General features: G+C 43.6%; 1 protein-coding gene across 1 annotated transcript in view; it reads left to right on the top strand.

The window, feature by feature from the left end:
• The first annotated feature begins 3,432 nt into the window (after positions 1–3,432).
• Positions 3,433–27,550, top strand: part of LOC143806870 (uncharacterized) — a 347,780-nt gene continuing 323,662 nt past the window's right edge. The window contains exon 1 of the mRNA XM_077287851.1: positions 3,433–3,533. Within this exon, the coding sequence (XP_077143966.1) occupies positions 3,476–3,533 (58 nt within the window). The 5' untranslated portion in view covers positions 3,433–3,475. The remainder of the gene's footprint in view (positions 3,534–27,550) is intronic.

Genomic DNA, 27,550 nt, shown 5'->3' with positions numbered 1-27,550 from the left:
GTTTGCCTTCAGACTAGCTGGACTCTGCCTACCCTGTGGTCTGTACCCTGGACTGTGGATGCTGAAGCCTTCAGTAAAGGTAAAGAGACTGCAACCTTGTGTTCTCATTCTTCACTGCACCTTACATCATCCACCATCACCATCTACACTCTGGGAAGCCCTGGGGATACACTTCACCTGTGGGAAGGTATACCATCTAGCTGCCATATCATCACCCCAGCGGACCCCTCACCGCAGCATCGGTCACCCTGACCGAATACCACAGGTGGTGTCACGAACTACCCCTTTAAAGACCTTTCCCAAAACCATAAAAACTCTTTTCCTTATTGGACGTCCCTCAAAGGGCCATGGACCGGGTCGGGCCACCGTGACAACCCCTGAACTGAAGGACCCGCTGCCGACTACCCCATTGCCCTTACGTGGGGGCGATCCACTGGTATTAGAGACTGTGGGAGCCAGAGTGGTGCCATGCAGCAATGCTTGAGTGAGGCTGCCACAAGACTGATGAATGTGCTGGTGTCAGAAACTGTGGGAGCTAGAATGGTGCCATGCATCAATGCTTGAGTGTGGCCACTATGAGACTCCTGAATGTGCTGGAGTCAGAAACTGTGGGAGCCAGAGTGGTGCCATGCGTCAATGCTTGAGTGCAGCTGCCGCAAGACTGGTGAACGTGCTTGAGTCAGAAACTGTGGGAGCTAGAATTTTGTCGCGCATCAATGCTTGAGTGTGGCCACTATGAGACTCGTGAATTTGCTGGAGTCAGAAACTGTGATAACCAGAATAGTGCCGTGTATCAATCTTTGAGTGCGGCCACCATGAGACTTGTGAATGTGCTGAAGTCAGAGACTGTGGAAGCCAGTATGGTGCCGTGCATCAATGCTTGAGTGTGGCCACTGTGAGACTCGTGAATGTGCTGGAGTGAGAAACTGTGGGAGCCAGAATGGTGCCGTGCATCAATGTTTGAGTGCGGCCACCATGAGACTTGTGAATGTGCTGAAGTCAGAGACTGTGGAAGTCAGTATGGTGCCGTGCATCAATGCTTGAGTGTGGCCACTATGAGACTCCTGAATGTGCTGGAGTCAGAAACTGTGGGAGCCAGAGTGGTGCCATGCGTCAATGCTTGAGTGCAGCTGCCGCAAGACTGGTGAACGTGCTTGAGTCAGAAACTGTGGAAGCTAGAATTTTGTCGCGCATCAATGCTTGAGTGTGGCCACTATGAGACTCGTGAATTTGCTGGAGTCAGAAACTGTGATAACCAGAATAGTGCCGTGTATCAATCTTTGAGTGCGGCCACCATGAGACTTGTGAATGTGCTGAAGTCAGAGACTGTGGAAGCCAGTATGGTGCCGTGCATCAATGCTTGAGTGTGGCCACTGTGAGACTCGTGAATGTGCTGGAGTGAGAAACTGTGGGAGCCAGAATGGTGCCGTGCATCAATGTTTGAGTGCGGCCACCATGAGACTTGTGAATGTGCTGAAGTCAGAGACTGTGGAAGTCAGTATGGTGCCGTGCATCAATGCTTGAGTGTGGCCACTAAAAGACTCATGAATGTGCTGGAGTCGGAAAATGTGGGAGTTGGAATGGTGCCGTGCCTCAATGGTTGAGTGCGGCAACTATGAGACTTGTGAATGTGATGGAGTCAGAAACTGTGGGAGCCAGAATGGTGCAGTAATGCAAAGTTAGAGTATTGCCTGGTCAGCATGGACTGGGAATGTACCAGCTCAGAGTTGTCGTGCTTCATGAACAGAGACAGACTAGCTGCCCTGAAAGCTACTGAGGTATCTATGTCTCATAGTTTAATGGATTGGTGGGGAAAGGATGGCAAAAATGTTTGTTGAAAAATAAGTAAGAGTATACTTAAGTAATTCCAACTCCTGAAAACCTAGTGGAAGTTCCAGTGTGGCACTGCGTTCCGCAAAATGATAAGCACCATGTGCTAAAGGGGTTGTCCAGGACTTTAACATTGATGGTCTAAACTTAGGATAGGTCATCAATGCATGATCTGTGGAGAAGCAACACATGGCACGCCTTGATTATCAGCTATTCTCGGCAGCCAGAACTGCTCAGTTTCATAGCTGAATAGCGCAGCTCAATTAACTACATAGTGGTTGCGCCTGAGTACTGCACATCAAATAAATAAGGGGTGGCTATGCAGTACCCAGCTGCGGCCACTGTTTCATCACTGGATCTCTGCTCTTCAGCTCTGTAACTTGTAACTGAGCAGTTATGGTAACCATCTAACACGGTGAACATCTGATCAACGGGGTGCTGGGTGTCGCACCCCCACTGATCTGACATTAACAACCTACTTTAAGGATAGGCCAACAATGTTAAAGACCCAGAAAGCTCCTTTAATCTTACATACTTCATGTTGTTACTAGAAAAATTGAGTGTTCCTTTAAAGAGAGCACCCTTTTCTAACCAGGCTTGAACTGTGAGTGTTGGTGGGGGTGAAGTCTCTGACCATAGTTTAAGATATATTTCCACTTAGAAGATTAGGCAGCAAATATATCGACTGATGACTGCGCTTCTTTCACTTTCACTCACACTTTTAGTATTAAAGACCTTTTCTGGGTAGTGGTTACGCATGGAGTAATGGTATATTGCACAGACAAGAGGAAAAGAAATTGAGCACTCACCAGGTCTTTCTTTTGAAATTCCTTTATTTCATCTTAGATGATATCAACATCTCAATAAAGTGCATGGTGCTGTGTGCAGGAGAGAGAGGAGTGAGCAGGTGAACAAGCCTGATGGACAACGGACGTTTCACGCTTTTACTGCACTTCTACGGGTCCATCAGAAGAAGAATCGCAGAAGCAGCTCAGTAACAGCAGGAAGCGGCCATTTGTCCATCAGGCTTGTTCGTCCATCAGGCTGGTACTATAGCACTCACTGTTGCACATTATCAGGAACATCTTAGAAATACTCTTTAGAAATTAGATTCACTTTAAACCATCTAGGTGTGAATGTGAGAAGAATTGTAAAAGCTTAACAGCACTGACACAATGAATGACAATTGTTGAGTTTGTTCCTTACAGTTCACGCATCACTGATTTGGCACTGGATGTTGTAAAAAACCAATAGTACAAAGGGAATAAGTAGCAAAAAATGACATTTAAAATTTTTTTTTGTGTATAACTATAGTTTGCTTTTGTATTTTAAGAAAGTTTTATGTATAAACTTATTAAAAAATGTCCTGGCAAATGACATTAGATTTATACTGTCAGTGTTAAAAGATTTCAAAAACAATAAGCAAGATGCTGGTTTCTGATAAAACATATGCTCAACCGTGAATGCGTATCAAGGCGCAGGGAAAAAGTGGACAACTCAAACTAAATCTATGTTCTAAACTTGGACTGGCTCCATGGCTCACAGAGGATCCACCCACCATTGCAGCCATAAAAGGCTGCTCTAAACTAATACTTTGTTCTTCCTCAGCAGTCCAGCTGGGGATAAAGTGACCACAATAGACGGGATGGAACTGACCAAGTCAATGTGGATTGTTCTCAACATAGCTGCTTTTATCAATGTTGGTAAGTAATATTAATCGCCTCGTAGATTCTGTCCTCATTTATCATTGTCTGGTATTCATTTTATATGCATTTTCTCCACAGATGTAATACCTGTTCAGCAATGTCTATGGCACTGTACACTTTAGTGTGATGGCTTCATAACACAAACCATAATGAATCTTCATAGATAACATTTAACCTCTTCCTGCAAATGGACTAAAATATATGTTTATTTATGAGGTACATTCCTGGACATACAGTTAGTTCTAGTGGATGGTAGAAGACCAGGAGTTGAGCCTAGATCAGCCATGGCCGATTCTGATACAACTAGGAGTATCAAAACATTTGATTTTGGATGCCACCGTTTATTTAGACTATGACATCTATGTGGTTATACAAATAGAAGTGGTTCTTTCTGTCAACCCCCTGGTAACCTGTCACATAACCACATAGGTTGTAGGGTCTTTATAAAGTCCCCTAGGCTGCCATAGCTTTATGCCTTGTAGGATGGGTCTTGCTAGATTATTATCGAAAGGCAAATATGTCTCAGTATTCCGTAGGGATCAAATGATCAATTGTGAATTTGTCTTACAGGTGCAGATGGAATCTTTCTTTAGAATTGCTAATTTAGAGGTCAAGGTCAAATGCATTCAGGCTTTGCTTTATAGACTATTAAAATACCCATGTTTCATTCACTTAAGGTAACTTTGGTCACTTTTCAATAGCTTACAGTGGTCAATATGAAAGTATCATTACCATTCCATTCTTCCATCCATATGAAAAGGCAATGTAGTCAGCTCAAAAAGGTCCTGCATTTTTATGTGATATATTTGTTTTCTATTAATCATTATTATTGTTATTAGTAGCAGAAATACTGGTCACTTAGAATGGTAGTAATCATGGTTAGGTAGAATTTGCTAGCATTGTAAATGAGAGACTACACAGAGATTATATTTGTACATTACATCCTCTTAGGGACCTAACGGGTAATGTTCCTTCTTGTCAAGAGTGACATGTCAAGCATATTTAAGTTCTCAGAGGAGTATGCATGGCGTATAAGTCTCCAAACTCTGACATGCCAGACCTGGCTTGTTAGTCTCTACAAGGAGAAATGTTATGCCTTAGATCACAGTATTAAGCCTCTCACCTAGCCAAATCAGATCTCATACTTTACACTCATGAGGGGCAACACCCCAAAATACTGTCTGCAAATTGAGATTCTGGTTTGGCTTTTATCCGAAGTCACATGGCAAGGCTCATTAAGAGGTTGATATTGACTTTTACGACTGCTACATCTAATAGGTGGCAATAGACTTCTAGTCCTCTTCCTCTCTGAAAAGGCAGTTTGTATACCCTCTTAGGTCTATTCACATGTCAATATTTTGTATCAGTGTTTGTATGCCAAAATCAGGAGCGGAACGTAAATAAAAAAATATAATTGAAAGATTAACACCTGTTCTGGATTTTGGAGCCACTTCTGACTTTGGCATACATATACTGATGAAATACTGATCAAACATACTGGAAAGTGAATGAGGCATTAGAATTTCATCAGTCATCACACATGTAATATGAATGCAAGTTTTAGAAAAAAAAATCTTGACGTTTACCTACAGATAATAGTAGAATCAATAACAGGAAAAGTTACTAATGCAACAAAAAAAATGGTTAGAATTAAAACCAAAAGGTGGTCCTAACAATTGGCAAATGCGGAATTATTTGTATTTTTAAATTTAAAGAGGACCTGATACCAAGTAAAAAGGGGTCAGTTTTGCTCAGATTTTATGCCTGCTGTTTCCTTTAATATTTCGGGGTTTTTTTTTCAGATACGCCAAACAGTTCCCGAGATGGGTCTTTTTATTTATTGCTACTTTAATATGTTCTTTTTACCAAAAGAGTGTAGCTCAAAGGGTAATTAAGCAGAGCAACCGAAAGACAGACCCCTATATAAACATGCAAGCCACACTCCCTTAGTAAAGACCATAAAGTTAAAGGTAAATTAAAAAGCCCCTATCTCTGGAAGCCTATGGTGGATTTAAAAAAAAACCAAACAAATTAATATTCAAGGGAGAAGTGGGAATAAATTAAGTGCAAAAGCTGGACACTTTTTACTTGTTGACAGGTCCTCTTTATAACCCCTTTATCAAGTGTAGAATACTAATGTAAAACTGTTCATGTATCAATCCAGTTGTTTTTGGTTTCCTTCGTGGGCAACTTATCCAAAAATCAGACATCCAACATTTTTTAAAGGACCTATTGATAAATAATAAATAATTAATGATAAAGATTATCAGTGATATTTGTCTGTAGCTCTGAATTATTACTGATATTACTGATAGAGTGATATTAATAGCATTTAGGGATTGTGAAATGGTTTATCGTGCGTATGCACTTCTGCTTTTCGGCCTTGCCCACAGTTTGGCAAAGCATTCTGCGCACACGCGGGAAACCATTTGACTGTGCGGGCACAACATTTCACAGCGAACTGGCTTTCACAGGAAAATTGTAATGACAGGCACAAGGTCATCAGCAGATCTACGGATCTCATGGGAACCCATCAGCACCCCGCGATCACGTGACGGGAGCACCGATGGGAGAGTGGAATGATGTGTGCCCCTTCTGGTGCTTGGTAAATGCCACCATCAGAGATTGACTGCAGTATTTAACAGGTTAACAACCACTTTGCCCACAACTGTTAGAGGCACATAATGGATTATTAAATCAGCCATATGTGCGACGAAAGATCCAAGGGAGGGATACGATTTTTGACGTACAAGTACAACCATTATTTTGCTAATTCATTGGGTGATTGAAAGCATGTTTCGACGGCACATTTTTCATGAAACTCTAGTCACTTGCGATAATCTTGTATGTTCTGGCAGCTAGTGTAAAGAAATACAATGTATCCTGCTTAAATAGATGGTCAGATAACAACTGATAGACTTGAAAAGAAGGTGGCACTACCTCCATGTGAGAAGAATGTAAACTCAAAGGGGTGTCCATACTGATTTTAGATATGTATATTGCATCAACAAATGAAGGAAGACATCTAGTATGAGTAGGACTTTATTGAAAATAAGTAATAATAAATGCCAAAGAATACAATAATTATACTATTCTCAAAACTGCACTACCGTTTCACATCATAATGGAACATGCCCATTTGGACATCTGTGCTTTTTCATCCCATAAATCTTGATACCAAGGCTCCCACAGCAGCAGGGAGGGAGAACTGTCAGCACTCTGCAGTGGCTCAGTTAAATCTTTACATGCCGTGGCTTGTAACAAGTTTAACAATTAGACTACAGTCACACGTTCAGTATTTGATGAGTATTTTACCTCAGTATTTGTAAGCCAAAATCATGAGTCGAACAATCTGAAGAAAAGTATAATAGAAACACGCCAGCTCTTCTGTATTGATCACCCACTCCTGGTTTTGGCTTTCAAAAACTGAGAAAATACTGACCAAATACTCAACGTGTGAACGTGGCCAAGAGCATGCTGTCACTCCATCAGCAGCCACAACATGATCCTGGAAGCTCCGGGTCTGCTGTAGATCAAAGGATATCAGATCCGGCCAGTGTATCCGGCCAGTAGCCGGATCTGAAAAGCAATATGTCTATTAACCATTGACCATTGACAGGCTGAGATAATGTATTGTATAAGTAATGAAGTATATTGTCTACCGTATAAAATCAAATGATCTCATGTGGGTAGATCTTGTGGGTCTACTAAATCTTGAAAAAAAAGTATTTAGTGTTAGAAAAATAAATAATCAATCTTAGCTTTCCTGGCTAAAAAGTGGTTTAATCTAATAAAAAATATACATATCTCTCAAAAAGAAACATATTTGGTATTGGTTTAATGATAATTATCTGTACTATAGATATTTATCACTATTTATGCTGCATGGTGAACACTACAAAGGAAATAAAATATATATTTTTAATTTATCTATCTATTATCTATCCATCTATCTATCTATCTATTATATATCTATCTATCATCTATCTATTTATCTATCCATCTATCTATCTATCTATCTATTATCTAGATAGAAACAAATGGAACAGCACATACAATTAAATGGGTGCACAGGCCTCCAAGCAACTAATCCATATACTTGCCAAATATACAGGGACCAAAAAAATGGAAGGTAGCACTTCAGGTTTCAGCAAAAATATAAGTGGACTTTATTGGGCCCACATGGCGTGGTGCAATGTTTCGGCCTTCCTCTCTGCTTGAGAAAGGCTTTTGGAAGCCGAAACGTTGCACCATGCCATGTGGGCCCAATAAAGTCCACTTATATTGTTGCTGAAACCTGGAGTGCTGCCTTCCATTTTTTTGGTCATTATCTATCTATCGATCGATCGATCTATCTATCTATCTATCTATTATCTATCTATCTATCTCATATTATTAATATTTATTATTATAGCGCCATTTATTCCATGGCGCTTTACATGTGAGGAGGGGTATACATAATAAAAACAGGTACAATAATCTTGAACAATACAAGTCACAACTGGTACAGGAGGAGAGAGGACCCTGCCCGCGAGGGCTCACAATCTACAAGGGATGGGTGAGAATACAGTAGGTGAGGATAGAGCTGGTCGTGCAGTGGTTTGGTCGATCGGTGGTTACTGCTGGTTGTAGGCTTGTTGGAAGAGGTAGGTCATCAGGTTCTTTTTGAAGGCTTCGATGGTAGGTGAGAGTCTGATATGTTGTGGTAGAGAGTTCCAGAGTAGGGGTGATGCGCGAGAGAAATCTTGTATGCAATTGTGGGAAGAGGAGATAAGAGAGGAGTAAAGAAGGAGATCTTGTGAGGATCGGAGGTTGCGTGCAGGAAAGTACAGGGAGACGAGGTCACAGATGTATGGAGGAGACAGGTTGTGGATGGCTTTGTATGTCATGGTTAGGTTTTTGTACTGGAGTGTCTGGGTAATGGGGAGCCAGTGAAGGGATTGACAGAGGGGAGAGGCTGGGGGATAGCGGGGGACAGATGGATTAGTCGGGCAGCTGAGTTTAGAATAGATTGGAGGGGTGTGAGAGTGTTAGAGGGGGGCCACAGAGCAGGAGGTTACAGTAGTCGAGGCAGGAGATGATGAGGGCATGGACTAGGGTTTTTGCAGATTCTTGGTTTAGGAATGTACAGATCCGTGAAATATTTTTGAGTTGAAGGCGGCAGGAAGTGGAAAGGGCTTGAATATGAGGTTTGAAGGAGAGATCAGTGTTGAGGATTACCCCAAAACAGCAAGCTTGTGGGACTGGGGAGAGTGGGCAGCCGTTTACTGTAATGGATAGGTTCATTGGGGGAGTCGCGTGAGATGGGGGAAAGACAATGAATTCTGTTTTGTCCATGTTAAGTTTTAGAAATCTAGCGGAGAAGAAGGATGAAATAGCGGATAGACATTGAGGGATTCTGGGTAGTAGGGTGGTGATCTGGTCCAGAGATGTAGATCTGTGTGTCATTAGCATAGAGATAATACTGAAAACCGTGTGATTCTATGAGCTGTCCCAGGCCAAAAGTGTAAATGGAGAAGAGCAGGGGCCGTAGAACTGAACCTTGCGGGACTCCAACAGATAGGATGCAAGGTTAGGAGGTGGTGTGTGAATGGGAGACGCTGAATGTTCAGTCAGTTAGGTATGACGAGATCCAGGATAGGGCCAAGTCTGTGATGCCAAGGGATGAGAGGGTCTGTAGTAATAGGGAATGGTCCACTGTATCAAAGGCAGAGGACAGGTCCAGGAGGAGGAGGATGGAGTAGTGTTTCTTGCTTTTGGCGGTTAATAGGTCAATGGTGACCTTAGTTATGGCAGTTTCAGTGGAGTGGTGTGACCGGAAGCCTGATTGTAAGCGGTCAAAGAGGGAGCAGGAAGATAGATGGGAGGACAGTTCAAGATGGACGTGTTGTTCCAGTAGTTTTGAGGCATGGGGAGAAGTGATATAGGGCGATAGCTAAATACAGAGGATGGGTCAAGAGAGGGCTTTTTGAGGATAGGTGTGATTGAGGCATGTTTAAAGCTTGAGGGGAAAACACCAGTTGTTAGTGGTAGGTTGAAGAGATGGGTTAGGGTTGGGATGAAGACTGTGGCGAGGTTTGGGATGAAGAGGGAAGGGATCGGGTCAAATGCACAGGTGGTGAGATGCGATCTTGAGAGTAGAGAGGAGAGTCAATCTTCTGTAATGGTGGAGAAGTTGGTTTTGGAGGTGGAGGGCTGGGTAGTTGGGAGGAAGGGCTCTGGGGGTTGTCGACTAAAACTGTCTCTGATGTTCTCAATCTTCTGCTTGAAAAATGAGGCAAAGTGTTCAGCTGAGATGAGTGGGGAGGGAGGAGTTGCTGGGGGATGGAAGAGAGAGTTGAAGGTGTTGAATAACTGTTTAGGGTTGTGAGACAGGGAGGATATGAGAGATGAGAAGTAGGTTTGTTTTGCTGTGGCGAGTGTGGTCTTCAGAGTAGTGAGGGACTGTTTGAATGTGATAAAGTGCTCGTTGGAGTGGGATCTTTTCCATCTCCGCTCAGCAGCCCTGGAAGCTCACCTCAGTTCTGTGGTCAGTCTGGTGTTCCAGGGCTGTCTGTTGATTTTGCGAGCTTTGGTATGTGTGAGAGGGGCAAGAGATTCCAAAGCTGCAGCTATTGTGGTGTTATATAGAGTGGCAGCGTCATCCGCATTGTGTAGGGAACTTATGTCTGTGAGAGGGAGGAGAGATTCAGAGATTGAATGTAGATCAAGGTCTTTAAGATTTCTGCGAGGGTGTGCAAGTTTGTGGGATGGGGACTGTAGACAAGGAGTGGGGAGGGAAGAGAATGTGAGTAGATTGTGGTCAGAAAGAGGAAGAGGTGAGTTGGAGAGGTTAGATAGGGAGCAGAGGCGGGTGAAGATGAGGTCCAATGTGTGACCATCTTTGTGAGTGGCTGCAGAAGACCATTGAGTGAGGCCGAAGGAAGAAGTGAGAGATAGACATTTAGTGGCAGCTGAGAGGGAAGTGTCAATGGGGATGTTGAAGTCGCCCATGATGATAGTAGGGATGTCCGCAGAAAGGAAATTAAGTAGCCAGGTGGTGAAGTGGTCAAAGAAGGTGGTGGCTGGCCCTGGGGGGCAGTAAATGACAGCCAGTTGGAGGTTGTTGGGGGTATAGATACACACAGAGTGCACCTCAAAGGAAGGAAGGGTAACAGAGGTTGGCAGTGGGATTGGGGTGAAGGAGCAGTTATCTGACAGGAGAAAAGCAACTCCTCCGCCATGCTTGCTGCTGAGGCGGGGTGTGTGAGAAAGGTGGAAGCCACCATATGAAAGTGTAGCAGGAGAGGCTGTGTCAGAAGGGTTTCGGTGATGGCGAGGAAGGAAAGTTTGGTAGTAACAAAAAGATCATGGATGTAGGAAAGTTTGTTGCAGACAGAGCGAGCGTTCCACAGAGCTCCTGTTAGTGGGACAGGGGAAGTGGGGGCTGGGCGAATGGGTATAAGGTTAGAGAGGTTACGGAAATTTGTGATAGAGCGTGGAAGGGAGGTAGAACTGACTGTGGGGATGTGGTGAGGAGGACCAGGATTTGGAGAGATATCACCAGCAGTGAGAAGGAGCAGAGAAAGTGTTAGCAGGTGGGAGCAGGAGAGGGCATGAGGTGGCTGTCTGTGCTTGGAGACAGAGGATTGTATGTTAAGGAACAGTTCTGAGGAGGAGGTGAAATGGTTGGGGAGGACTGAAGAAGAGATGAACAGTTCTTTACTAGGAGAAGGGATTAGGGGAGTTTGCAGAAAGTGGAGAATTATAGGGGTGAAAGTGAAAACAAACAGAAATATTGTTACAGTGACTGGCCAGTTACCTTCAGTTCCCTTCTGGTTCAATTCTGGTTTTAATTCTAAATTACTTTTCACACTTCTAGGACACACTTATAGGAATCACACTGCAGACTAAAGTCAATGCAGACTTGTGCTATGCAATATATGTACAACTAAGTGCATTCAAGTGTGAAGCAGAGAGGAGTAGCCTCTGCTCATCTTGGTCAGAGAATGAAGAGTGTACCAGATGCATACAATCAAGCCAGAGTAAGCAGGGTCATAAATAACACTGGGGGAGGCTAGAGTTAGCTGACAGGCATACCATGTGAATGCTATTAGCAGAGGAAAGTCTGTGTGCAAAGTTGGGTGATGTACTATGTGCACTTCATAGACAAGCAAGGCAGGAGAGCAGGCTGGAGAGCTGGGTGCATGAACATAACATGTGAATGCTAGGAGCAGAGGAAAGTCTGTGTGGAAAGTTGGGTGATGTACTATGTGCACTTCATAGACAAGCAAGGCAGGAGAGCAGGCTGGAGAGCTGGGTGCATGAACATAACATGTGAATGCTAGGAGCAGAGGAAAGTCTGTGTGGAAAGTTGGGTGATGTACTATGTGCACTTCATAGACAGACAAGGCAGGAGTGCAGTCTAGAGAGCTGTGTGCATGAACATACCATGTGAATGCTAGGAGAAGAGGAAATATCATATCTATCTATCTATCTATATATCATCTATCTATTATATATCTATTATCTATCTATCTATTATCTACTATCCATGTATCTATTATCTATCTATCAATCATCTATCTATATATTATCTATCTATTATCTATCTATTATTTATCTACATTTTTTATTATTTATAAGGTTGAGGTCAGGGGAAGATGGTGGCCACACCATGAGTTTATCTCCTTTTATGCCCATAGCAGCCAATGACTCGGAGGTATTCTTTGCAGCATGAGATGGTGTATTGTCATGCATGAAGATGATTTTGCTCCTGAAGGCACGTTTCTGCTTTTATACCATGAAAGAAAGTTGTCAGTCAGAAACTCTATATACTTTACCTTAAAGGGCCCTACCAGCTATTTCCCCATGATTCCGACCCAAAACATGACTCCTCCACCTTGCTGACGTCGCAGCCTCGTTGGGACATGGTGGCCATCCACCAACCATCCACTACTCCATCCATCTGGACCATCCAGGGCTGCTTGACACTCATCAGTAAACAAGACTGTTTGAAAATTAGTCTTCTTGCATGTCTAGGCCCACTGCAACCATTTCAGCTTGTGAACACTGTTTAGGGGTGGCCGAATAGTAGGTTTATGCACCTCAGCAAGCCTTTGAAGGATCCTACACCTTGAGGTTTGAGGGACTCCAGAGGCACCAGCAGCTTCAAATAACTGTTTGCTGCTTTGTAATGGTATTTTCGCAGCTGCTCTCTTAATCCAAAGAATTTGTCTGGCAAAAACCTTCCTCATTATGCCTTTATCTGCATGAACTCTATCTGTGCTCTGTTTCAGTCACAAATCTCTTCACAGTATGATGATCACTTTTAAGTTTTCGTGCAATATCTAATGTTTTCATACCTTGTCCAAGGCATTGCACTATTTCACGCTTTTCAGCAGCAGAGAGATCCTTTTAATTTCCCATATTGCTTGAAACCTGTGCCCTGCTTAATAATGTGGTATATAATTTTGAAGTAGTTTTCCTTTAATTAGAATCACCTGGAAGGCTAATTATCACATGTGTTTAAGATTGATTTCAGTGATCCATTGAGCCGTGAGACACAATACCATCCACGAGTTTATTTGAAAAACAAAACAATTGAATCTTTATGACACTTAAATCCAATTTGCATAATAATTTGGAACATGGTGTATTAACCATCTATCTATTATCTATCTTTATCTATCTATCTATAATACAGTATATTTATCTATTATCTATCTGTCTATCTATATATTATCTAACTATCTATTATCTATCTTCTGTCTATCTATCTGTCTATCTATTATCTATCTATCTATCTAAATATCTATCTATCTATTAACTATTTATAGATCTATCGATCTGTTCATCAATCCATTTGCCTATCCATCTATCACATATATATCTATCTATTTATCCATAAAAGAAGCACTTCCAAAATAGGGAAAAGGAGTGTGTAGTCCCATGGAAGTTCAGGTTCTTGTGCCCAACCTGATCTTTATTCCAAAGCGCGGTTCAGGTGCCAGAACTGTACCTGAACTTGAACTAGAACCCCATTGAAAATAATGGTGACCCAGATAGAGATGAGCGTAGCCAAACTTAAAAGTTCAGGGCTCGTACCAGGCAGTTAGTGTCCAGTGTTAAACGTTGAACACAGACTTCTCCTGGAAGTCTGTTGCAATGGTTGGAGTTTCGTGGAAGTCTGGGAGGAATGAAAGAGAGAGAGGGAGGGAGGGAGGATTTTCCAGCTCAAAAGTTCAGGTCCCCATTGTATTCAATGGGGTTTGGGTTCTGGTTTAAGCCTGGGTACAGTTCTGGTACCTGAACCGAACTTTGAAATAAAGTTCGGGATGCATACTAGAGCACAAAGTTCAAAGGGTCCACTCATCCCTAGACCCAGACTTTTAAGCCGGAAATTTTTCTTGCTCTCTATCACTGCAACGGACTTCTGGGGAAAATCCATGTTTGGTGCTGAGCTCCGGACAGTAACTGTCCACTACGAATGCTAAACATTTAAGTTCAGATCCACTCATCCCTAGTAAGGATCCTTCATTTGCTCACACCAGCCACTATTTATGTTTCAGCTCTCCCTATAGAGCCTTTCTCAAGCAGTATGTATATATTATGTATATATATAAATTTGGTGAACTGAAAAAAAGAAAAGATTATTTTTTAAAGTGATTTTTTAATGCAAAAAGAGCAAACCAAAAACTTCATATAATTGTTGTCTTATACATTGTGTTGATCCATAGAATAAAGCTAACGTCAATTTTTCTGATATGAAAGCTGTTTAAAAAAAACTGAATTGCTGAGGTTTTTTTTGTTCATTTCAAATCTCAAAAATGTAAAAAAAAATCTAATTTACCCAAAATGGTAGCAATGAAGATTACTCTTATGATGCGAAAAATAATCCCTGAAACAGCCAAGATGATATAAAAATGTAAAATAAATGTATTTCAGAATACAGAAAATGCTTTTTTCAAACAGTATATTTACTGTACAAAAGAAATAAAACATAAATAAAAATATATATACTTGGTATCACTATAATCATATAAACCCATGAGATAAAGTTAACACTTTGTTTGTGCTAGCCATAAAAAGAGGAAAAAACAGGCAAAATCTAAAAAAAAAAAAACAGAAAAATTGCTTTTATTTTACTCCCCACAAAGGGTCAATAAAAAGCAGGTATTATGTTACATGCACCCTAAAATGTTGCCACTGACAAATTACAAAAAAAAATCCTCTTGAAGCTTAATTATGGCTTCTGGATATTGACATGAAAAAAATTTGTGTGGACATTATGGCTGAATTAAGCCTGCTCCTTAAGGGGTTAAACCTTGTTTTCAATTTTTTTTTATTACTAATAGCGTGAATTCATTCAGCAATACTAATTTTTGCTATAGCAATGCCAACTAAACAATAGGAACTCCACCGAACTACTCAGCCCCAGTTTCCTAAGCAAAATAAAATAAAAAAACAGAAAATAAAAAATAAATATAAGCATAATAGTATAATACATCATTCCAATTCAATCCAATTCAATGCCTATTATTCTTCTATGTTTCCCAGAGATTCTTCTCTAATTACCAAATACTGCTTTTCAAATTTCCTAAACCATTAAATATTATGGATCTGATTAGTTCTCCTTGGAGCTGAAGAGCCGAACTCATCCAACTTCTACATATAATCAGTCTGGAAATATTATACACTGCTCAAAAAAATAAAGGGAACACTAAAATACCACATCCTGGATATCTCTGAATGAAATATTCCAGGTGCAAATTTTTATTCATTGCATAGTGGACTGTATTCAGAACAATAAAACATAACAATTATCAATGTAAATCAAAATGAATATCCTATGGAGGTCTGGATTTGGAATGATACTCAAAACCAAAGTGGAAAATCAGATTACAGGCTGATCCAACTTCAGTGGAAATGCCTCATGACAAGGAAAAGATGCTCAGTAGTGTGTGTGGCCTCCACGTACCTGTATGACCTCCCTACTATACAACGCCTGGGCATGCTCCTGATGAGGTGGCGGATGGTCTCCTAAGGAATCTCCTCCCAGACCTGGACTAAAGCATCCACCAACTCCTGGGCAGTCTGTGGTGCAACGTGACGTTGATGGATGGAGCGAGACCTGAAGTCCCAGATGTGCTCAATAGGATTCAAGTCTGGGGAATGGGCGGGCCAGTCCATAGCTTCAATGCCTTCATCTTGCAGGAACTGCTGACACACTCCAGTCACATGAGGTCTGGCATTGTCCTGCATTAGGAGGAACCCAGGCCCAACTGCACCAGCATATGGTCTCACAAGGAGTCTGAGGATCTCATCTAGGTACCTAATGGCAGTCTGGCTACCTCTGGTAAGCACATGGAGGGCTGTATGGCCCTCAAAAAAAGCCACCCCATACGATTACTGACCCACTGCCAAACAGGTCATGCTGAAGGATGTTGCAGGCAGCAGATTGCTCTCCACGGCATCTCCAGACTCTGTCACATCTGTCACATGTGTTCAGTGTGAACCTGCTTTCATCTGTGAAGAGCACAGGGTGCCAGTAGCGAATTTGCCAATCCTGATGTTCTGTGGCAAATGCCAGGCATCCCGCACAGTGTTGGGCTGTGAGCAAAACCCCATCTGTGGACGTCGGGCACTCAGACCATCCTCATGGAGTAGTTCCTTTCCGTTTGTGCAAACACATGCACATTTGTGGCCTGCTGGAGGTCATTTTGCAGGGCTCTGGCAGTGCCCCTCCTGTTCCTCCTTGCACAAAGGCGGAGGTAGCGGTCCTGCTGCTGGGTTGTTGCCCTGCTATGGCCCCTTCCATGTCTCCTGGTGTACTGGCCTGTTTCCTGGTAGCGCCTCCAGCCTCTGGACACTACGCTGACAGACACAGCAAACCTTCTTGCCACAGCTCACATAGATGTGCCATCCTGGATGAGCTGCACTACCTGAGCCACTTGTGGGGGTTGTAGAGTCCGTCTCATGCTACCACGAGTGTGAAAGCACAACCAACATTCAAAAGTGACCAAACATCAGCCAGAAAGCATTGGTACTGAGATGTGGTATGTGGTCCCACCTGCAGAACCACTCTTTTAGTGAGGGTGTCTTGATAATTGCCAATAATTTCCATCTGTTGTCTATTCCATTTGCACAACAGCATGTGAAATTGATTAACAATCAGTGCTGCTTCCTAAGTGGACAGTTTGATTTCACAGAAGTTTGATTTACTTGGAGTTATATTCTGTTGTTTGTGTTCCCTTTATTTTTTGAGCAGTGCATATATATATATATATATATATATATATATATATATATATATATATATATATATATATATATCATGGAAAAGGAAGGCAACACTACAATAGCTTCTAGTGAAAGGTGGATTTATTTAAACCAACAGAGTGTGGCGACGTTTCGGTTCACAATGAGCCTTTCTCAAGCCTGTATATATAGTGGGACAGTGAGGGGAATTATATGCGAGCAGTGCGAGCACCATTATGATTACCCCAGAAAGTTCTTAGAAGTATGCTGGACCGTTGAAGTTAATTGTAAACACAGTGATAGCTGTGGTTACCATGCAAAATAAAACTAAGTGGCGACTGGGTGAAGTTATTTGAACAACTCAGTTTAGGAAAACCAGACATGGGCTTTAATTTTTAGAGAGATCTGTAGGGTGGTAGTGGGACAGATCTCTCCCTCAAATCCTTATCTTACAAGTGGTCCATGGCCATGGTTTTCATTCAAACCTGTAGTGAAGGTTTGGGTGTGTCCAGTTTGTGTTTGGTTTTCACATGTAGCAGAGCTGTAAACGCTGCGGACGTATGCCTGGCTGTGTGAAGCTATCACAGACCAGAGGCCAGCAATGTGGCTACTAAGTGGATCTACGTCAGTTCTGTTTGACAAGGAACTTATCTAGATGTGTGGTGAGAACTTTGAATGCCCAAGTGCTTCACAGAAGTTTATAATGCAGAGTCGTGAAAATAAAAATAACAAATTTTTTCCACAAAAAAGATTTTAAGCCCCCCAATTTTTATTTTGACAAGGGTAACAAGAGAAATTGGACCGCAAAGTTGTCCAATTTGTCCTGAGTACACTGATACTCCATGTGTGGGGGGAACACTGTTTGGGTGCACGGCAGAGCTCGGAAGGGAAGGAGCGCCGTTTTGGATTGCAGACTTTGATAGGATGGTCTGCGGGCGTTATGTTGCATTTGCAGAGCCCCCGATGTACCTAAACAGTAGAAACCCCCCACAAGTGACCCCATTTTGGAAACAAGACCCCCCAAGGAACTTACCTAGATGTGTGGTGAGAACTTTGAATGCCCAAGTGCTTCACAGAAGTTTATAATGCAGAGTTGTGAAAATAAAAAATATTTTTTTTCCCACAAAAAAGATTTTTAGCCCCCAACTTTTTATTTTCACAAGGGTAACAGGAGAAATTGGACCCCAAAAGTTGTTGTCCAATTTATCTCGAGTACGCTGATGCCCCATATGTGGGGGTAAACCACTGCTTGGGTGCACGGCAGAGCTCGGAAGGGAGGGAGCATCATTTGACTTTTTGAGCGCAAAATTGGCTGTGGCGTTTAGAGGCCCCCTGATGTACCTAAACAGTGGAAACCCCCCAAATCTAACTCCAACCCTAACCCCAACACACCCCTAACCCTAATGCCAACCCGATCCATAATCCTAATCACAACCCTAAGGATAATCGCAACCCTAACCCCAAAACAACCATAACCCTAATCAGAACCCTAACTCCAACACACCCCTAATCCTAATCTCAACCCTAACCTCAAACCTAACCCTAATCCCAATACACCTCTAATCCCAACCCTAACCTTAACCCTAATCCCAAACCTAACCCTAATCCCAAACATAACCCTAATGCCAACCCTAATCCCAACTCTAACCCTAACTTTAGCCGCAACCCTAGTCCTAACTTTAGGCCCAACCCTAACCCTAACTTTAGCCCCAACCCTAACCCTAAATTTAGCCCCTACTCTAACTCTAGCCCTAACTTTAGCCCCAACCCTTACCCTAGCCCGAACCCTAAATTTAGCCCCAGCCCTAACCCTAAATTTAGCCCCAACCCTAACCCTAAATTTAGCCCCAACCCTAACCCCAAATTTAGCCCCAACCCTATCCCTAACCCTAAACCTAACCCTAGCCCTAACCCTAGCCCTAACCCTAGCCCTAACCCTAACCCTAGCCCTAACCATAACCCTAAATTTAGCCCCAACTCCTCTAGCTGCCGGCCGGCAGATCATGGCGGGTGCACTGCGCATGCGCCCACCATTTTCTTACAGAAGGAAGAAGCCGGTGGCCAGATGAGGACACAGGAGGACCCAGGGACAACGGTAAGTATGATAGGGTCCCCGAATCCCCCTATTTCTCTGTCCACTGATGTGCGATCACATCAGAGGACAGAGAATTACACATCGCTTTTTTTTTTTTGCGGTCGCTGGTAAACAGTTAATTACCGGCGATCGCAAAACAGGCAGCCGAGACCCCAAAGATATCCCGGGTGCCGGCCGGCAGGCGCACTGTGCATGTTCCCGCCATTTTTTTGCTGGAAGATGGCGGCGCCCATCGGGAGCCACGAGGAGCACCGGGGGAGACAGGTGAGTATCGGGGGGCTATCGGAGGCGATTGGGGACCCCATTTCTCTGTCCTCTGATGTGCGATCACATCGGAGGACAGAGAAATTAAACGGGAAATCGCGTTTTTTTTTTTTTGCGACCGCTGGTAAACGGTTAATTACCGGCGATCGCAACTCGGGGGTCGGTAAAAAACCCCCGAATCATGTTCTCTGGGGTCTCGGCTACCCCCGGTAACCGAGACCCCAGAGAAAATCCGATTCTGGGGGGCGCTATTCACTTTTTCCACAGCTGTGGTTTAAGTACCCTTAGTGGCCGCCGTTAAAAGGCATATCGGCGGTCGTTAAGGGGTTAAGGAGGGAGAGGTCAGTCACTGTCTTGGCTGCACAAATGTCCGGCACATGCTCACGCACACGCTTTCTCAACTCTCTCAATGTAAGACCAATATATATTTTGGAGCAGCCACATGTAGCATAGTATATAACATTCATACTGCCACATGAGATACGATGTCTAATGTCAAACTGTTTCCTACCATCGGAGGAGCTAAACGTGGTGCTGCGCAGGTCATTTGTGCAAGCCAGACAGTGGCCGCAAGGAAAGGACCTGACAGTAGGGCCCCTAGAGCCAAATGGATTATGAATGGTAGACATGTAGGGACTGTCAACCAGGAGGTCCTTCAGATTCCTTGATCTCTTGGCAGTCATTAAAGGAAAATCACCCAGTGATGCACCTAAACCTGGTTCTGCACTCAAAATGGGCCAGTGCTTCTTTAATATCCTCCTCATATCCTCCCACTCGTGATTGAATGTAGAAATGAATCTTATAGACTCTTGATTTTTATAAGATTCTACCAGAAGTTTACTAAACTTGTGACTCAAGATTTTAAGGGGCTTTCTACGAGACGGCGGTTTGATAACCTCACTCGTGAAGAAAGGGTAGCAATTACACAACTTCAGGCTGTTCCTGATGTTGTTTTTAAGGCGGCTGACAAGGGGGGGAACATTGTCATCTGGCCCCATGATAAATATGAGCGCGAGGCTCTACGACAATTAAGGGACCCTGATACATACTCCAGATTGTCCTACAGCCCTATGGCTTCTTTCTCTATCGATCTACAGAAGATATTGATTAGTGCAGTGGATGATGGTATAATCACTAAACAAATTCTTGACTGTCTCACGGCTAAGTCCCCTAAGGTGCCAACCTTTTACTTATTACCTAAGATCCACAAGAATGCCCTCGACCCCCCCGGGGACCCGATCTTGTCTGGTATCGGTGGTTTATGTGACCCGATATGTAAATTTATCGACTTCTATTTAAAACCCATGGTGGAAACATTGCCGTCATATGTACGTGACACTACGGACGCCCTGGCTAGGGTCGATGGCATTCTTGTGGATCATGACACATTACTAGTGACAGCTGATGTGGAGAGCCTTTACACTTGTATAGACCATCATCACGGCATCGAGGCTGTCTGCCTCTTCCTGGGGGATTCCGACTGGGATGGCCCTCTGTGTGAACTTGTCCTCAGGTTGCTGCACTACGTTCTAACCCACAACTTCTTTGTCTTTAAGGACCAATTTTACCTACAGAGGCGTGGCACAGCCATGGGCGTGGCCTGTGCACCTTCGTATGCTAATCTCTTCCTAGGCTCTTGGGAGAGATTCCTTTTTGGTGACGAGGGCCCGCAGGCCGCTTCCCATGTGCTGTGCTGGCATCATTATATTGATGATGTCTTTTTCTTGTGGGACGGGAAGGTGCAGCAGCTTGAGGAATTTATGGGGACACTGAATCAGAACTCGTTTAATATTCATCTGACATACACATATAGTGTTAAAAAGGTGAACTTTCTGGATGTCACTTTTGAAGTTGATAATGTGGGTTCCATCCAGACAGATGTATATCGGAAACCCACATCTGTTAACGCTCTGATTCATGTGTCCTCTGCTCATAATCTATCCATGATTAGGGCTGTCCCGCTTGGTCAGTTCCTACGGATGAGGCGGATTTGCTCATCAGATGTCAAATTTGAAGCGCAGACCTGAAAAATAGGTTTTCTGCACGTGGTTACTCAAACAGATGTATTAGGCGGGGCTATCAGAGAGCTTGGGCCACTCCACATAGTGATCTCTTGAAATCCTACAGGGCTACAACTCGGATCGGAAATCAAGAGTCTATAAGATTCATTTCTACATTCAGTCACAAGTGGGAGGATATGAGGAGGATATTAAAGAAGCACTGGCCTATTTTGAGTGCAGAACCAGGTTTAGGTGCATCACTGGGTGATTTTCCTTTAATGACTGCCAAGAGATCAAGGAATCTGAAGGACCTCCTGGTTGACAGTCACTACATTTCTACCGTTCGTAATCCATTTGGCTCTAGGGGCCCTACTGTTGGGTCCTTTCCTTGCGGCCACTGTCTGGCTTGCACAAATGTCCTGCGCAGCACCACGTTTAGCTCCTCCGATGGTAGGAAACAGTTTGACATTAGATATCGTATCTCATGTGGCAATATGAATGTTAAATACTATGCTACATGTGGCTGCTCCAAAATATATATTGGCCTTACATCGAGAGAGTTGAGAAAGTGTGTGTGTGAGCATGTGCCGGACATTTGTGCAGCCAAGACAGTGACTGACCTCTCCCTCCTTAAGACAATCCCCCCCTTTTTATGTTGCATGTATGATGCGCCTGTATATCTATTGCATCCTCTTGTCATTTCCCCCAACTTTTATGTAGGGTGTGTTTTGTTTTTGTTTTTATATTTTTATATTATTTTATTAATGTTGTTTTTCTTATGTCTGTTTATTCTGTTAGCAGGATACTAAGTAAGATCCATTGTCCTTTATTGGTTATCGACTTCTGAGTGGCAAAATGTGGGATACGCTCACAAGATCTGTAGCACGGACATTAGTTTACAGACTACTGATTCAACATATTCACCATTGGACTGTTGCATTTGGCTGGAGCTGCATGTTTAATATACAGCGTATTACCTGCTTCTTTGTCTGGATTTATATATTCACTATTTGCCACTTAGTCCATTGTAGTTAGCTTATCTCTGTGGCTGGTGGCACTCGCTCCCAATTTTGGGATAGTTTAATTCATTGGTGGTGCAGCGGTGGTGCAGCGGTGGTGCGCGTGCGCATCGCTCTCCCAGTGTCCTGAAATGCAGCGGGGCATCTCTTACCTTGTCCGCGCGTGCGGGGACTGGTTTCTCCCTCCCCGCGCGTGCGCGGCAATGTTGACGCGTCCTGTACCTGCCGGGACCTGCGGTGGGCGGTGCGCATGCACTGATTTCCCCGCTGTGGTTGGCCACCTGTGTACCATGTGACCGACTGGCGGATCTTAAAAGGTCCTTGCTATGCCACAATTGTATTACCCTTGAGAAAGCGGTGTTAGACACACGAAACGTGCGTCGAGGTATTCGGGGCATCCACGCCCGGTACTGGGACCCTCTTAGTTCCACCTGTGGTAAGCAGTGTTTGTCCTTAAAACTTTTTTTGAATGATGTGAGACGTTACTGCTTATCTGTTGAATGTGATATACTCTGGCACTGGCACTTTACTTGATATAGCTCATGTCACAAATCGGGCAGGTGAAACTGTGTGGGTCCCTTCCCTTCTGGGTTTTTGTTTCCTGCAACTGTCTTTTGTATACATTTATGATCTTTGCTACATATAATTCTTATTGGATTTTCTAATGTATTAATAAAATTTGGTAGTTTTTATAGACCTGATCGCTCCTATTTTCAATACCTGTGTCTGTCTGCGCCACTCCTTACAATCGTCCTCCACTGAACAAATCTATGCCGCCAGTTTACTCCTGTTACCAGTTTAGAACTGCATTGAGCCTACTTTTTTATTTTAGACCTACTACCTGTGTCTGTCTGCGCCACTCCTTACAATCGTCCTCCGCTGAACAACGCTATGCCGCCTGCGTACTCCTGTAACTGATTTTGAACTGCACTGAGCCTACTTTTTAATTTTAAGCCTATTAAGTCTGTCTGCGCCACTCCTTACAGTTGACATCCACTGAACAAACCAATGCCGCCTGTTTACTCCTGTTACCATTTTTGAACTGCTTGGAGCCTACTTTTTTAATGTGGGCCTACAACCTGCCTGTTTACTCCTGCTTTGAATATTAAACTGCATTTGGCCTACTTGTTTGGTTAGGCCTACTACTAACAGTGTCTGCCGCTCCTTGCTTTTCTCCTCCACTGAACAAAGCTGAGCCTCAATTTTCATCCTGTTTCGGATATTAAAGTGCTTTTGGCCTACTTGTTTGGTTGGGCCTACTAACGGTGTCTGCCACTCTTTGCTTTTCTCCTCCACTGAACAAAGCTGAGCCTTAATTTTCATCCTGTTTCAGATATTAAACTGCATTTGGCCTACTTGTTTGGTTGGGCCTACTAACGGTGTCTGCCGCTGCTTGTTGTTCTCTTCCACTGAACAAAGCTGAGCCTCAATTTTCATCCTGTTTTGGATATTAAACTGCATTTGGCCTACTTGTTTGGTTGGGCCTACTAACAGTGTCTGCCGCTGCTTGTTGTTCTCCTCCACTGAACAAAGCTGAGCCTCAATTTTCATCCTGTTTCAGATATTACACTGCATTTGGCCTACTTGTTTGGTTGGGCCTACTAACAGTGTCTGCCGCTGCTTGTTGTTCTCCTCCACTGAACAAAGCTGAGCCTCAATTTTCATCCTGTTTCAGATATTACACTGCATTTGGCCTACTTGTTTGGTTGGGCCTACTAGCGGTGTCTGCCGCTCCTTACTTTAATACTCCACTGAACAAAGCTGAGCCTCAATTTTCATCCTGTTTTGGATATTACACTGCATTTGGCCTACTTGTTTGGTTGGGCCTACTAACAGTGTCTGCCGCTGCTTGTTGTTCTCCTCCACTGAACAAAGCTGAGCCTCAATTTTCATCCTGTTTTGGATATTAAACTGCATTTGGCCTACTTGTTTGGTTGGGCCTACTAACAGTGTCTGCCGCTGCTTGTTGTTCTCCTCCACTGAACAAAGCTGAGCCTCAATTTCCATCCTGTTTCAGATATTACACTGCATTTGGCCTACTTGTTTGGTTGGGCCTACTAACAGTGTCTGCCGCTGCTTGTTGTTCTCCTCCACTGAACAAAGCTGAGCCTCAATTTTCATCCTGTTTCGGATATTACACTGCATTTGGCCTACTTGTTTGGTTGGGCCTACTAGCGGTGTCTGCCGCTCCTTACTTTAATACTCCACTGCACAAAGCTGAGCCTCAATTTTCATCCTGTTTTGGATATTACACTGCATTTGGCCTACTTGTTTGGTTGGGCCTACTAACAGTGTCTGCCGCTGCTTGTTGTTCTCCTCCACTGAACAAAGCTGAGCCTCAATTTTCATCCTGTTTCGGATATTACACTGCATTTGGCCTACTTGTTTGGTTGGGCCTACTAACGGTGTCTGTCGCTCCTTGCTTTTCTCCTCCACTGAACAAAGCTGAGCCTCAGTTTTCATACTGTTTCGGATATTAAACTGCATTTGGCCTACTTGTTTGGTTGGGCCTACTAACGGTGTCTGCGGCTCCTTGATGTTCTACTCCATTAAACAAAGCAGTGCCGCCTGTTTACTCCTGTTACCAATTTTGAACTGCATTTGGCCCACTTTATTACTTGGGCCTACTAACTGTGTCTGCCACTCATTACAGTTGTCCTCCACTGAACAAAGCAATGTCGCCTGTTTAGTCCTGTTACCACATTTGAACTGCATTGAGCCTACATTATTATTTGGGCCTATATCTGTGCTTCCTCCTCATCCTGCCCATTGCCCAGCCACTGTTAGATGAGCCTGCTGGTACATTGACCCAGACCACTACATTCCCCTTGCACTCTACACAGCCAGAATCTGACCCTGCTGAAAGTCAGGTTCCCCTTCCCACATACTATACCACCTTACACGGGGACAAAGAGGAAGGTGCAGATGAAAGTGCAGGTTCCTTTATCAGGTGAGGGGGCATACTCATTGGCGACGTCACTGGCACAGGGCCCCTCATAGTACGCAAAAGTGTCTCTGCCGGTGGGAGGCAACCCCGCTGTCAAACACACCACCGTACGTTGAGGGGCCCTGTGCCAGTGCCAATGCGAATGAGTGGCCCCCCTGCTCAGGATCACAGCACTGCCAAGTAGAAATACTTACCTCTCCCTGCTCCACCGCCGTGACGTACTCCGCGTTTCCTGGGTCCTCGAAAAACTTGAACTAGCCCTACCCCCCCACAACTTTAGCCAAATGACCCCCAATTTTCAATGTCTAGCTATTATTATAAGGTAAATTAAGATTGACAAGCTTAAGTAACAAGAATTGATGTTTTTGGCATTAAAATGGGCACTGTAGGTGTTTTCCTGTCCTCCACTCACTGCCGACTTTGATTCCCCATTGATTTGCATTGGGTTTCGTGTTTCGGTCGGCCCCCGACTTTTCGCAATAATCGGCCGATTTCACCCGACCCGACTTTTGAGAAATCATCCAATAAAAAATGAACAGCGCTCCACCCAGGTGTAGAAATCTTCAGGTAACTCTTTATTCAGCCACAGAATACATAGCGACATTTCGACCAGATACTGGTCTTTATCAAGCATATCTATCCATGCTTGATAAAGACCAGTATCTGGTCGAAACGTCGCTATGTATTCTGTGGCTGAATAAAGAGTTACCTGAAGATTTCTACACCTGGGTCGAGTGCTGTTCATTTTTTATTGGATGATTTTGGAATATCCAGGAAGGTTCCCTGGACAAGGAACGGGCGCCCTAGAGGAGTGAGTGCTGTCAGCCCCTTTGCTTTTTATATGCAGACTTTTGAGAAAGTCGGGTTTTGCGAAACCCGACTCGATCCTATAAAAGTAAAAGTCGCTCAACTCTACCAGAGAGCCCTACGGGTGGGGGGGTTGCAATAACCAGTGGCACTGGACTTTACTTGTGCATTCGATGCTTCGATGTAGAGGTGAGAAATTTCCTGTGTGCAGTATTTGGACAATGAATAACATTTACTTAACTTGCCTGGGTCACTGTCTCACTAAATTCACTGCCACCGCTGCCGAGATATAGAAATATTGCAAAAAACATTTTTCCTAACTCCTTTGATATATGCCATGCTTCCCAACATACAAACTGTGACTGTCCATTATATCCTCCTCTGTACATTCTCTATCATTTAAAGTAAGTTACACCAAAGTGGCAGATTGCTGCACACCTCCGCCATACAGTGCAAAACATCTGTGCATCCCACCCTAAAATGCATTGTATTACAAACTCCTTAAAGGGAATCTGCCAATAAGATCACCCCCCAAATGGCAATAATGGGCATGCAGGTCTTTGAAATGTAAATTCATCTACACTTTTATATCTCTTATCTGTTGCTGCATTCCTGAGTAATTAGCATTTTCATTGTCATGCAAATGAGGTGTTAAATGCACAGGACATGAAAGAGCAACAAAGGTGCCACTGTCTCCCAAGGATATATCCTCGCACTGCCTCAACCTCTTTAGCTTTCTTTGATAGCTCACTGTCTGATTTCTTTGACTGGCAGTTGAAGTCACACAAGCAGTGAGCTATCAGGTAAGCTAAAGGAGATGATGCAGGCAAGGAAACAAATTTTAAAGCCAGGGTCACTTTGTCCTTTACCACACCCAAAGGACAAGTCAGGGAATCCCTGACTTGCGGTGGATGCCGCGTCTTCCCCTCACCTTCTGGCTTCCCCTGACTTGACTACCAGCGTGTAACCTATCATCCTAACAAGAATTTCCTGTTTACCCTATCTATTGATGCAAATTATCTATAAGGGATACTACATATACCCTCCCTCGCTTATTCATAGCACACTGATGAAGGTCCTTTGCAGACCGAAGCGTTTGTGACTACTGTATGTATTGTATTAAACACCCCTTATTGCTTCAGACCCACTGGAGTGTGCTAAATATATAGTATACCATGACATCAACGGATGTCACTACTCCTTTCTTCTGAAGGCAACAATAGGACCAGTTCAGATACCGGTCTGAAATATGTCTTAGGTTCATTCCCTTTGGTCATCCTTAGTTCAACCTTGCGGACATTGCCGTCCTTGCTCGGGAATGTTGCGGTAACTAGATAAAGTGGCCACTGGTTCCGGTGAATTTGACAGTCTTTCACAAGAACAAAGTCACCTATGCTCAGATTAGGCTTAGTAGATTGCCACTTCGTCCATGGCTGCAGGGTAGACAAATGTTGTTTGCACCACCTGTCCCAGAAAGTATTTGCAAGACTTTGTACCTGTCTCCATTGGCGCCTCTAGAGGTCCTTAGCGTCGAATCCTCCTGGAGGGGCACTGGACAGTCCCGTTTTCTGGATAAGGAAAGTAGCTGGAGTCAATAATAAGGGCACCTCAGTGTCGTTAGGAACTGAAACCAAGGGTCTTGG

This window comes from Ranitomeya variabilis, chromosome 2 (assembly GCF_051348905.1).
Source record: "Ranitomeya variabilis isolate aRanVar5 chromosome 2, aRanVar5.hap1, whole genome shotgun sequence".
Classification (NCBI taxonomy): domain Eukaryota; kingdom Metazoa; phylum Chordata; class Amphibia; order Anura; family Dendrobatidae; genus Ranitomeya; species Ranitomeya variabilis.
Note: the sequence above shows the minus strand (reverse complement) of the source record. Positions and strands in the feature narration are given on the sequence as shown.